The 13475-nt window shown below is 50.1% G+C and overlaps 1 protein-coding gene across 3 annotated transcripts in view; it reads left to right on the top strand.

The window, feature by feature from the left end:
• Positions 1-13174, top strand: part of SUN1 (Sad1 and UNC84 domain containing 1) — a 52455-nt gene extending 39281 nt beyond the window's left edge. For all 3 annotated transcript variants that reach the window (XM_021680265.1, XM_044915744.1, XM_021680263.1), the window contains 7 exons: positions 805-940; positions 2472-2726; positions 3216-3300; positions 5834-5949; positions 8160-8327; positions 10426-10518; positions 10885-13174. In XM_021680265.1, the coding sequence (XP_021535940.1) occupies positions 805-940; positions 2472-2726; positions 3216-3300; positions 5834-5949; positions 8160-8327; positions 10426-10518; positions 10885-10998 (967 nt within the window). In that variant the 3' untranslated portion in view covers positions 10999-13174. The remainder of the gene's footprint in view (positions 1-804; positions 941-2471; positions 2727-3215; positions 3301-5833; positions 5950-8159; positions 8328-10425; positions 10519-10884) is intronic.
• Positions 13175-13475: the final 301 nt, after the last annotated feature.

Raw genomic sequence — 13475 nt, 5'->3', positions numbered from 1 at the left:
CCTTCCCACCTCTGGCTCCTGTGTGTGTTATAGATCCCATATATCCTTCCCGAAGGACAGATTTGGGTGTGACTACATCTTACTCCCTTTCAGAACCTTTATTTCCGTAAAAAGGTGTGTTGATTTGCTGATACGTGGATCCTAAAAGGTTTATCCTGCAGTCTGCTTTTCTGAGTAATGAATTATTGGTGTCTCACCAACTACACCAACTTACAAAAGAAATATAATCTTGCAGTATTTTACATCATAATGTATAATTCTTACATAAAATAGAATTATTAAACTCTGAAGCCATACATTTTTAATTCAGTTATCCATTCCATTAGCTTGAAAATTTCTTATTCAACTTTATGGTGATTATAGATAAATATTGTCTCATTTCCGAAGTCTTTTTGTAGTTTTAGGGAGAGAGACACAGGTATTTATTCAAAAGGTACAGGTATTAAATATGAAGTGGTTTTGAGAGCTTTCTCCTAGCACTGAAAGGGAGCTGCTGGTGACAGCATGTGTTAGACGCCCTGCCTGGGCACTTGGGCATATTTGTGTGTACACGCATGGACTGACACGGACGGGGTGTGTGTAGGCGCTGCGGGTGTGGTGTGGACGGGGTCTCTTTGGGGTTTTGACCTGAAGCTGATGGTTGGTGTCCACCCTAAGGTGGGACAGGTGGAGGCGTGTGCAGTATCGGGGTCTGGGGTGGTGCTGGTCCCTCCTCCACGATTCTATTGCCCGCGTTTACGTTACGCATCTGTGATTGGTGACACCTGATTCCTTTCCTCCTCCCTCCTCCCGTGGACTTGCCAGCGGAGTTGAGGAAGAGCAGCACCTCCTCTCCGTGGTGAAGCATCTGGACCTGGAACTGGGTCGGCTGAAATCTGAATTGTCCAGTTGGCAGCATTTGAAAACCAGCTGTGAAGAGGTCGATACCATCCAAGGAAAGGCAAGTTATAAAATGTTTTCTCACAGAAAGGAAAAGAACACTTGAATTGAAGATTTAGGTTTATTAAGTTGATTTCAATTTTCTCTAGAACCTTTATTTTCTTATATATGAAGTTTTTTTTTTTTTTAAACATTTTATTTATTTATTTGACAGAGAGAAACACAGCGAGAGAGGGAACACAAGCAGGGGGAGTGGGAGAGGGAGAAGCAGGCTTCCCGCGGAGCAGGGAGCCCGATGTGGGGCTCGATCCCAGGACCCTGGGACCATGACCTGAGCCGAAGGCAGACGCTTAATGACTGAGCCACCCAGGCGCCCCTTATATATGAAGTTTTTAAACATCTAAGATAGAGTAGTTAATATTCAACTCTCCTGGCATTTTCTGTGATACGTTAACGCTTCAGTGTGCTTCTTTTTTCCACACTTTCTTTACGTACATACGGCCGTGTGCCAGCACAAATTCAGGGGTCCGCCGTTCATGTGTCTTCAGCGCAGTGGAGTCACACTGCCCTCTGCAGCTTTGCTTGGTGTGGTCACGTATCAGGCGGTGTCAGGCCCGTGCACCCTTATGCAAGAGAGGAAGTCCAGACCTTTGTAGCTGCGTGAAGATGAAAAAACAAACGTTTGAATGGCAGAAGTCATGGGTTGGGCAAAGGCAGATAGTAGATTGGGAAAAAGTATTCACAATACGGGTGATAAACTTACTCCGCTCTGCAAAGAGCTCCTGAAGTTGCCAGGAAAGGAGACCGTGGGAACGTGGACAAAGCACGTGAGCAGGCCACTCAGTTCCACTAACTGGGTTTGCAAGAAGGAGAACAGTCGCCCCAGTGCTGACCTGGTGGCGTCGTGTGTTTTCTTGTAGCCTTTTGGGGGTGGGATGTCTTAGGGTACTACCAGTTACAGAGATGCATACTCTTGCAAGTAGCAGCCTCACTCTTGGGACTTACCCAACAGAAGTGAAAGCTCTGGGCAGACAGGCCCGAGGAGGACGTAGCAGGGTGTCTATGGTGGGGGGTGCCACAGAGCTCTGGGAGTGGCTGAGCTGGGCCTCCCTGCATTATTTCTCTGTGCATCTCTCGTGCCCAGCAAGAAGCGGAGGTGTGTAGAAATAACATGCAAGGGCATTTCTAGCGTACGTGAAGTAACACTTTAGTTGTTGGCGTGACTGAGTCCTTACCAGACTGAGTTTGAGGACAAGGGGCTCCCCTGTCTCCACACCTGACCCACGGGGGCGCCCCACTTGGTAAATGCCCTCTGAGGAACACACGCAGGAGCAGGCCGGCAAGGTGGATGGAGCCGCTGTCCTTGGCTCTCTGGGTGCGCGCTGCGCTTTTCTGTTCCTGTTCTCTGTAACGTATTCCAGCATTTTTGGAGAGGTTCTCAAATTGTAAAAGGGGAGAATTGTCGCATTTACATTATGGATATTTGAGAAGCTTTGTGATAGTGTCGAGGTGTTAAGGTGACAGAAGCGAAGTGTTGAGATGATTTTGTTAGAACAGTAACTTCATGTTCTGCTTGTGAATGGTTTTCCTAGGTAGACGCCCAGGTCCGAGAAACCATCAAACTCATGTTCTCGGACAGGGAGCAGGGCAGTTCTCTCGAATGGCTGCTACAGACGGTTTCTTCTCGGTTCGTAAGCAAGGACGACCTGCAGGTTTTATTACGGGATTTGGAGCTGCAGATCCTGAAGAACATTACACACTACATCTCTGTGACGAAGCAGGTTCCAGATTCTGAAACCGTAGTATCTGCTGCAAAGGAGGCAGGGATTTCCGGAATCACAGAAGCGGTAAGCGCACAGCGAGAAATGCAGTGCATGTCGTAATGGAGCTGGTGACCTGGTTACTGAGCTGACAGATATGGGGGGATACCAGAGGTGCTCAGCACGGCGTGGGGTGTGGGGAAGCTGCAGCTGCTGCGGCGGTTACCCAGCTGTGCACCTGGGTGGCCACACACCTTGTGAAATCACAGGACTTGCCCAGGAATACGGTGCCGGGCTGCCATCCCAGACTCTAGTCCTTGCTTTGTCGTATTCTGTGGAACCCACGGGTTCTCCGGCTCATGATTGTCGTGGCTGTGTGAGCCCTGGGTGACAGGGCAACCCCGTCCCATGTCCATGTGTCGGCCCTTGTGCTGGGGCGTAGGACTGAACCCCCTGCCAAGCCTGTTATCCCCAAATGCAGTTAACTGAAAATGTATTCTTGATGGAAATGTCTGGCCTTCGTTTCTGCATTAACGCTGAGTCTTGTCTCCCCACTGTGCACTTGGCTGTGTCCAGCAAGCACGTGTCATCGTGAACAATGCCTTGAAGCTGTATTCCCAGGATAAGACTGGCATGGTGGACTTTGCTCTGGAGTCTGGCGGTGAGTAAACTCCTGGTTACTGAATACAGTGGTCACCTGTTGGCCCGCTGTGACCTGCCCCACTTCCACACAGTCTGGAACCCGATGCCAAGAAAGAGCATCCCTCCGGGTATGCCCCGCACACTCTTGCTTTAGGGTCAGACAGCTTCTCCCGTGGAAGGGCTGCTGGGGGCTCATGTGGCTCTCACATCAGTGGGCATCAGCACAATCCCAGTTTGGGGGCTATGTCAGAGCTCACTGCCACAGAAACACCGATTATGGGCTTGCGTGTGGTGAAGTGTGTTTAAGCGTAGAAGTGCCGTAACGGACACGAGAGCAGACTGTTTCCCAGAGCGCTCAGTGACACAAAGACGTGTCCCTCCAGGCATTTAGTGAGCGATGGGTTTGTGCCTACTGCACGCAGGGACCGTCCCGGGTACCAGCAGCCCCGGCCCCGCAGGAGCCTTCTCTCCGTGGGGGAGATGGTGGCAGACAGAAAGCAACCCGTGATACCCAGCCGTGAGGACGGCTCCTGAGTGAGCGGAGCGGTGGGGTGCTGCTTTTGTTCCTCAGAGAAATGAAGGGGAACGTGGTGGCCCGTTAAGTCGGGGAAGTGGTGCGTGCAGCAGGCACGCGGGCTCGGGACCCCGTCCTCAGGGCCAGGGGTATTTGAGCCATCCCAGTGGTGGTCTAGTGAAGTGTCGTGGTCCACACGTCTTCTGTCACCTACCCCCTCAGCGACATTTGGGACAGCGCCCCCGGATCAAGCACGGGAGCATTTCTGTGAGGAAACAGGTGAATGTCCTACTGCGCAAGAGGGGTGAAGACTCTGAGGGACATCACGTCTGTTTAGGGGAGGTTTGGGTGCCATCTGTGTCACCGAAAGTCTTGGTTTCCTGAGTTTTTAAAATTTAGGACTTGCAGATCAACAGCTAGCGAACCAGCATTTTGTCTCAGAGAAAGGGAGGTTCTTCACGCACGGTAGCCGATGAAAGGGTCGGAGAGCCCTTCAGGGGGACTTGGTTTACCCTCACCCGGCACTGTAGGCAGTCTGCGTGATGCCCCGGTCAGGAACCCGGTCCCCGCAGGCCCCACACTGGCCCAGGGCCGCCGCTGCGTGCGAAACCCTCCCCCCCCCACCACACACACACATTCTCCCACGTTCTCCGGGTGTCCTCTGAACTGTTGTGTGCGTTATGTTCTATGGAGAATGACTTTTTTAGACTATTAAGTGATTTTAGTTAACGTGTTTTTGAAATTCAGTGATTTGTGAAGAAACCATTTCAATTCAGAGACTTCAAGTGCTGTTTTAACCACTCAGCTGGGGCATTATTTTCTCAGGAGCATAACTAATCCTGACAGACTTGTATGTCCTGTAGAATTTTGGTAATTTTGATGTTCAGTGCGTTACTCGGGGCATTCATTGACTCTTTGTAAGTTAAAAGAATATTTTTTATAGCGTCCATATTTAAGGATTTTTTTTTTAATGAGGGTAGAATATTTAAAAAGGTAATCGAGAGGTTCAGAAGTTCAGGTCTGTTGATGAGCAAGGTCAACATTGCTTTGTCTTTTTGTGCAAATTCCCGGTTCTGCCTGTTCACAATCAGAGGAAGAGTCCTCACGCGGCCCCCCCAACTTGGGAACCCCCATCTCTTCAAATACAAACTTCTCAGCAGCTTTTATCTGATTTTAGTTGTTTTTTTTTTTTTTAAAGACTTTATTTGACAGAGACACAGCGAGAGAGGGAACACAAGCAGGGGGAGTGGGAGAGGGAGAAGCAGGCTTCCTGCTGAGCAGGGAGCCCGACGTGGGGCTCGATCCCAGGACCCTGGGATCATGACCTGAGCCGAAGGCAGACGCTTAATGACTGAGCCACCCAGGCGCCCTTGCTTTTATTTTATATTATTATTATTTTTTTTTTTTTTGAGAGTTTGTTGTTGTTGCTTCCCACACCATCTTGTTTGGTTTGGCATCAGCACCATGTCTGTCCTATTTCTTGTTGAGGGTCAAATGGACATTTTTTTAACGTTTTTGTTTTTTTTTTGAAGGAGGTGTAATTTGCATAACCTAAACTTCACCCTGTTAAAGCATTATGATTCGGTGGTTTCTCGTGTATTCACTCCAGAATACGTATGTTACCCCAAATAGAGCCATGGACCTGTTCTGTTAGCAGATGTGGCCCCCGCCCCCCGCCCCCCAAGCAGCCGCTGAGAGCATCCTGTCGCTCTGGCCTGTGGGTAGTGGGCCCTCTAACGACACACATGCCTGTCGGGGAACTCCAGTGCCTGTCGGAGTCGTTGCTCTTTCTTAGTGGAAGGCACGAGAGTTCATTCAGAGTCCCCTTCGCCGCTCTGGGAGGTGGCACCCGTGTCCTGAAGCAGCTGCAGACTTTAACCCTGAACTTGGAAAAGGTCCACATGAGCCTGGACTGTTCTTTGTAGAAGTTAAAAGCTTGAGAACGTTCGCCCCTTCCAGTGAATCCCTGCCAGGTAAGGAGACTCCTTCCCAATGGGATCACTGCAGACCCTGAGGCAGCTCTGAACTCTGCTTTAAGGTGGGAGCATCCTGAGCACGCGCTGTTCTGAGACGTACGAGACCAAGACCGCGCTCATCAGCCTGTTTGGGATCCCGCTCTGGTACTTCTCCCAGTCCCCACGTGTCGTGATCCAGGTGAGTCCTGATCCGGGCCCCCCCACCCCAACCGTGACCCTGTTGGGAGCCAGGAGCCGCGTTGTGGCCGCTTTTACTGCAGCATCCCGTACGTCCCAAGGGCTCAGCTCCATGGGTTCGCACAGAGCGACACCCCAGCACCGCCCCAGAGGGGGACCTCTGCTTGTGTTACTTCTTTGAAGAAGTCCTTTTCTTCAAAACAAGAATTCACGAACTAATTCACAAACTAGTCTGACCGTGAGGTATCAGGAACTTAAGATTTCCATGCCCTGATGCTGTCGTGGTCCTTCTGTCATCCTTGGGAGCCCGGCTGGCAGTGGGTGCATGTGGGCAGCTTCCCTGCAGGCCTGAGCCCCTGCCAGACGTACCCGGCCGTCTGTTGGGGCGCCGTCGCTCCCCCGGCACCGGTTTGTGGCCGCTCACAGGATCCCTCAGGCGCGTTGCCTTGGCTGCCTCGGACAGTGCAGAGGGCTTGATGGTCTCGACGTCCCCGCGATACCCCACTGACCACGGCATTGTGCCCGTTAGCCAGCTGGATCCGGTGGTCTGGAAGTAGCTGGCACTTCAGATGTTAGATGTATGTGAGCGAGGGAATGCTTTGTCAGGAGAATTCCCACAGGAACTGGAACCGGGAGGGAGGAATAGGAGAAACGTTACCTGTAATGAGATCGGAGGAACAGGTGATTGCCTTCTTAGAAGTAAAGAGAATTTTTATAGAATCCGGCAACGGCAGACACAGGATCCGCTCCTCCTTCCGTGACCAAGCCGGGGTTGGGGGGGGACCCACCTGAGATAGTGTCCCCCAGCCCTCCCAGGGCCCTACCTTTTTGTAGAGGGCACAGCCAGGGCTCGCTGAATCGTGCCCTCCCCTGGAACACACGCGAAGCCCAGCCTCCATGGTGCTGGGGAAGCTGTTCCCAGGCAGGGGACTCCTAGAGGCACTTTGCCGTCAACAGCACCCAGAGGGGTGCCAAAGGGACCTGCAGTGTCCCCGCAGTGCCGTCTGGGGACAGTGCGTAATCCTTGAGGGCCCAGATCATTTTCACAGGGCAGGCAGAAAGGATGCGTAGATCAAGAACAAAAAGGGTACAGCAAGAATGAGTCCAAGCATAAGCACATGGTGGAGGGATCACCACATCCCTGCCCCTACCTCTCCCGTTCCACCTCACAGGCGGCTGCGCGCCGCGCCCCTGACTCGTGCGCTTGGCGTCTTCTGCTCAGCACAGCACATTCAGCTAAGGCCCTTGTCAGTAGGCATGGTAGCTCCTCTTTTGCTATTAAAAGTCCTCTCCCAGCAAAATATCCTCACGCCTGTCAATTTTGTATTTTTGCCAGTGTATCTTAGGCACGGCAGGGGATTGCTGGGTCAGAGGGTTGATGCGTTAGGAGCTCTTACGGATTTTGCCAAACGACACTCCTCGAAGGGGGTACGTTGTACATCCTGACCAGCAGTTAGTGTGCGTGGTTCCACAGGCTCTTCCGTTATTGTTGATCTTTTCGGTGAGAAAGGATAACACCTGTGGTTGAAGTGTGTATTTCTCTTGTTATTATGTAAGGTGGAGCATCTTTTCCCATGTTTGAGGACCATTTAAATTTACTTTTTTTAAAAACGTGTTTGCCTCGCCCATTTTTGTTGAAGGTGCTGGTTGTTGTAACTGTCGGGAGGCTCACTCCCGTACTGGAGACAGCCACGCTCTGGGGCTTAAGTTGCAAATGCCTTTCCCCAGTTTGTCGTTTGATTTTTGCTTATGGTTTTTTATTTTGTAAGAAGTCTTTTGTTTCTATTTCATTGTTATTAGTGTTTTCTCCTTGTGTTTCTGTATCTTAAGTTTTAAAACGTCAGACACATTTTCAAGAGCTTGTTTCACTACAGCTGACCCTTCACGGGGGTTTGAGCTGCGCACGTTCGCTTGGCAGGTGTGTGTTTGTAAATGCAATGCTGGAACTGTGTGTTTCCTCTTCCTTATGATTCCCTTAATAACAGTTTCTTTCCTCCAGCTTATTTCATTGTAAGAATACAGCAGATCACACCCGTATAAACCGTGTGTTGATCAACTTTATGTGATTGGTGAGGCTTCTGGTGGCTGCTAGTGGTTAAGTGTGTGGGGAGTCAGAAGTTACACGTGGAGTCCTCACTGTGCCAGGGGTCAGTGCTCCAGCCTCTGCATTAATCAGATGGATTAAGTCATTGTCTTTTGCCTCTTCCCTAGCCTGACATACATCCCGGTAACTGCTGGGCATTCAGAGGCTCCCAGGGGTACCTCGTGGTGAGGCTGTCCATGAAGATCCGCCCAACCACCTTCACTCTGGAGCACATACCAAAGACGTTGTCGCCCACGGGCAGCATCACCAGTGCTCCCAAGGACTTCGAAGTCCACGTGAGTGAGCCGGGTCCCAGTTCTCCTCCTCCTCCTCCCACTCTGGGACTTGCCCAAAGATGAGCCCCGCAGAAGAGGCCGTTCCTGGTGTTGCTGGCTCCTGTCCTCCCCTCAGCCCTTCAGTGCTCTAAGCAGATGAGATGCCGAGGGCACCACCCAGTCCTTTCCTGGGGAGGGCAGCTTGTAGGGACTATGTTCTCTGCCACCCAGCCTGTGGACCTGGAGAGTTCGGTTTCCAGAGAACGTGTGGCCGTTGGGCTGTGAAGGCAGCTGTGACAACGGTTTCCTGCCGAATTGACAGGAAACTTCCAACACGCAAGTTGGAAAAAGAGCACTCAGGATTCCCGTTGCACGCTACGGCATTTTCTGCTCTCTCCTTTCTCCCTGTAAAAAAAAGTACAGTCGAGACAACACAGTTCATAGAATTTTGTTTCGTGCCTTAAAAAAACAAATTTCCCATAGATATTTTTTGATGGCAATTAACTTTTTTTTTTTTTTAAGATTTGAGTGAGAGAGGGGCGCCTAGGTGGCTCAGTCAGTTAGGCATCTGCCTTCGGCTCAGGTCATGATCCCGGGGTCCTGGGATCGAGCCCCACATTGGGCTCCCTGCTCGGCAGGAAGCCTGCTTCTCCCTCTCCCAACTCCCCCTGCTTGTGTTCCCTCTCTCGCTATGTCTCTGTCAAATAAATAAAATATAAAAAAAAAAATTTGAGTGAGAGACAGAGAGTGGGGGGAGGGACAGAGGGAGAGGGAGAAGGAGACAACCTGCTGAGCAGGGAGCCCGATATGGGGCTCGATCCCAGGACTCTGGGATCATGACCTGAGCTGCAGGCAGACCCTTAACCGACTGAGCCACCCAGGCACCCCTGATGGCAATTAACTCTTTGCACACATTTTTAAATAGCATAAAATACCATTTTGTAGCTAAACCTGGATGTACCTCTCCAGTTTGCTGCTGTGACACCAGCTCTCCTCACTCCCTTAGACCAGACGCTCACGGCCCTGCACGCCTCACCGCAGAGGGGGTAGAGGGGGCGGACGGGGTGTGAGTGTCTGCAGGGCCACTGACCCATTGCTGTGGGCGGGTTACCAGCACTGACCTCCCTGTGCCCTCTTCTTCTCATCTCCGCTAACTTGACAGGTGAAAACAGCATATTTCATCTACGTTGCTATGCATTTCACATGCACTTTCCTTTTTTTTTTTTGGTAGGTTTGTCTTGTTTTTATTCATTTATCTTTTGGGATCTTAGTTTCCCTATGCATAACTGAGCGCTTTCTACAGAAATGTTAGTCACGTGTCATGTACAGACACACTTTCCCAGTGTTGGTCCCGATGCTGCGTTTGGCCACGTGTGCCCATGGCCCGTCGTTGCTTCCATGCATCCCACACCGAGCAGTCCTTCCCCATGACGACACACTCCCCAACAGACACCTCTACTTCCTGCTGGTAACTTCCTTCTTGTGGCAAAACACACACCAGAGTCACCCCCTTCCCTGTCTGAAGTATGCAGTTCCCTGGACTTTGGCACATTGGCACAGCTGTCCTTCCTAGAACTCGCTCATCTTCCCAGATGGAGACTCTGTACCCATGGCACACCAGCCCCTGGCACCCCCGTCTGCTCTCTGTGCAAGGTGGCCTATTGTCCTTTTCCCGGGCTCATCAGGAACCCTGGGGTTCCACTCTGGAGCCTTGAGGGCACCGTGGGCCACATGGGTGACAGAGTGCTCTGCGCAGTTGGGCAGTCAGTCCTGTGTCTCTCGTTAGCTTGCCGGCTGCAGTGTGGTTCTCCCTATCTTGTGTGTGATTGGTGAGGCTTCTGGTGGCTGCTAGTGGTAAAGTGTGTGGGGAGTCAGAAGTTACACGTGGAGTTCTCACTGTGCCAGGGGTCAGTGCCCCAGCCTCTACATTAATCAGGAGGAATAACAGCTGTCTCGAGGGGTTGTCGTGGATTGTGTGACGTCCTTAACAAAGTGCCAAGCATTTAACAGGAGGGCCTTATTAATGCTTTCATCCTCCCAGATTATGTCGAGGGGAAGCAACCCTAATTAATGCAGTGTTTTTTTCCAGTACTTAATGACTATCTGGTTTTGGTTTCAGGGATTAGAAAATGAATACCAAGAGGAAGGGCAGCTTCTGGGACAGTTTATGTATGATCAAGAAGGGGAATCACTCCAGATGTTCCATATTCTGGTGAGGACTTGCATGGCTCCCAGGGGCCCATGGGTTCCTCCTGTCGGGTGGGCAGGACAAAGCTGCCCAGGGGTGTATGTGGGCGTTAGCCCCTGAGAAAAGTGGAATCTGAGCTTCCCAGCTCTTCCCAAATGAGCCTTTGTAGTGTATACTCTGCACACAGACGTCCTGATACACTCATAGTACATCTGTGGCTTGTGAGAAGTTCCGTTTTGCCTGAGCTCTGTGTCCTGCGATAGATGACGGAGTTCACACTAAGACCTAATTTCTGACGTGGCTGCTTCCTGTCAAATATGTCAGAGTTGGGGAAGTGATTGGGCCTGGGGTGTTGTGAATTAAGTGTGACCCATTCCCTTTCGATTTCAGAAAAAACCTGACGGAACTTTCCAGATAGTGGAGCTTCGGATTCTCTCCAACTGGGGCCATCCTGAGTACACGTGTCTCTATCGGTTCAGGGTTCACGGAGAGCCTGTCAAGTAGAGACCCTCCTATGGTTCTTGTACATTTTGTATATACGGGGACAGCGTCAAACACTGGAGCCCTTCCTGAACCAGGGCACCTGGAGCATCGGGAGGACGTCACCCCTAAATAAACTGCCAGTGGGAGCTGATGCCCTGCTCACTCCTCTGTCCACAGGAAACACTGCATGTCAAATGCCTGGCTTCCCTGAGATCCGCTGGCCACAGCCCATCTCTGGGAATCCATTGGAACATGTGGTTGTTAGGGGGTTTGTTTTGAACATAAAGCTCTTGATACTTGTATTCTCTCGACATCAGGAACAAAGCAAGTGAAGCTACAGGTCAAAGTGTTCTTGAAGCTTTGATATTTAGCCTTTCACTGGCCCTTCTACAGGACTTTGGGGGCAGACCTATTTCATCTGTTCCATCCAGCGCACGTTTCTTTCAGGGAAAAACAATGCCACCAAATTTCAGAGTTCTGAACTCCTTTCCTTTAGGAGAGGGTTTCTCCTTTCTTCAGCACCAGTAGTTAATGTAAGTTCCCGGGTGGGAAAGTAACTGTTCCTCTACTTCATTTGCTCCTGCTTCTGAGAAAGACTTTTACAGTCAGGCCTGGGTGTGTTGTTTCTGTTCAGGATCCAGGGCGATTCGTTTTGTCGTGGGTTTGAAGTGGGTCTGATTTGAAAGGGGGTGGTGGTCTGGATCTCAGCGAACGCCTGAACGGAGTGCTCAGGTCTCAGTGAGGCTCCGCCCCTTGGGGCCACCCTGGAGTTGGACCTCACAGTGTCCGTAGGATCCCAGAAATCCAACCTTAGGGGATGTCATCAGGTTGTGTTTTAAATTTTGCTGCAAAGTTGAACACTAATGTGCTGCCAGTCTTTCAGAATCTTCAGTTTTTACTCTACTGATGGTTCTCCAAGGAGACTGTCCAGTGTGGCGAATTCACCATTACGTTGTAGGTTTATAATTTTTCTTACCGCGGCACTTTCTTCCTGGCTCTAGTTGGGATTTGCCTCTTACTACGACTGTCGGCCATTCTCAATTCCTAGGAGACTCGTTTTGTTTATAATTAATATTTAATATTTAGACTATTTTACTGAGCAGACTTTATAAATGAGGTATTTGCAAGGCACTTAAAGTGTTACAGATGTTTTAAAAATTATTTAAGTTTTATTGGGTTAAGACAGTCCTTCGGTGTTCTCATAAACACTATTTTCAGAAACAGAAAGTGATGGTGCTGACTGGGGTTTTATGTGTACTGCACAACTGTCCTCGACTACATAAAGTAGCATTTTTTCACTCTTAGAATTGGAACTAAATAAATGCCTATGCAGTTAAGTTGGATAAAATGTATACAGATGTTTCAGATATTACAGGATAAATATATAAATCAAAATTTCCTATATAAAACAATTTGGGAGTTGGGTGGAAATATTTTGAATATTTATTTTTAAAGATGCAGAATAGGACTTTGTGCACGGTATTTTTGTAAATGCTTTTCAAAATACTTGTCTTTGGTAGTGCTTCTTTTGCTGCCACCAAATTGATAAGATGCTATTGAAATGTTTAAATAAAGAGTTTAAATTTTTAAAAGTGCATGTGATGTTTCCAGTGAAGAATAAACGGTCTATTTCTTTCCTCAGTTTGCCTTCCTTGTTCCTGCCCCTGAGGGTGTGGGGGCGGGACCAGTGCGTTTCCTATTCCTGCTGCCTCTGCCCGCTGAGGTTCCAGGTCAGCAGGTGCTTGATCTCAAAGGAACACCCGTGTCATCAGGGTGTCTGCTCCAGAAGGCAGGTGTGGGACAGCAGCTCATTTTCAAGCGTACCCCAGGGTTGGCGCGTTGAATAAGCATTTATTGAGGGCCCCCTGTGTGTGGCGTGCTGCGCTAAGATTCACTGGTGAGCAAGGACCAAGCGCCTCTCCTTCAGGAGCTGCAGCGCGGGCAGCACGAGGGCTGAGAGTCCGGAAGGGACCGTGGAGGCGAGGACAGCCCAGGGCCGCCATGCTTGTGCCTCCTTGGTCGTGGATTTTCAGGGGCAACCAGCATTCCCATGTTGTTTTCATCCTTCTGTAAACCCCTCTGCCCACTAGCAAAAATGTGCGTATACTTCACCGCTGTTCACACAAATGATGGCGGACTCCATGTACTATTTCGTGTCTCCCTTGTTTTGGTTACGGAACAGATCTTGGAGATTGCCTATCCATAAAGAACTTGTTAAAAAACAGCTCTACTGTTGTTTGCATGGATATACTCTTTAGTTTGAACCAGTCCCCAGTGGATGGACATTTGTTTGAATTTTTCCGTATACAAACAGTAGGTGTGCAAAGAAGAAACACTCTGTACTCCATACCCTTGGGAGTCTGGAGTTGGCTGACCCCAAAATCCAGGGGACCTTCAAATGGAAAAATGGCTTAAGTTGTGCTTCCTCCCCAGGCCCTGCCCCCGTGCCCGGAACCCGTCCGCTGCCCCCGTGCCCGGAACCCGTCCGCTGCCCCCGT

Source organism: Neomonachus schauinslandi, chromosome 5 (genome assembly GCF_002201575.2).
Source record: "Neomonachus schauinslandi chromosome 5, ASM220157v2, whole genome shotgun sequence".
NCBI classification, from domain to species: Eukaryota; Metazoa; Chordata; class Mammalia; order Carnivora; family Phocidae; genus Neomonachus; species Neomonachus schauinslandi.
This window is presented reverse-complemented; position numbering and strand designations above follow the sequence as displayed.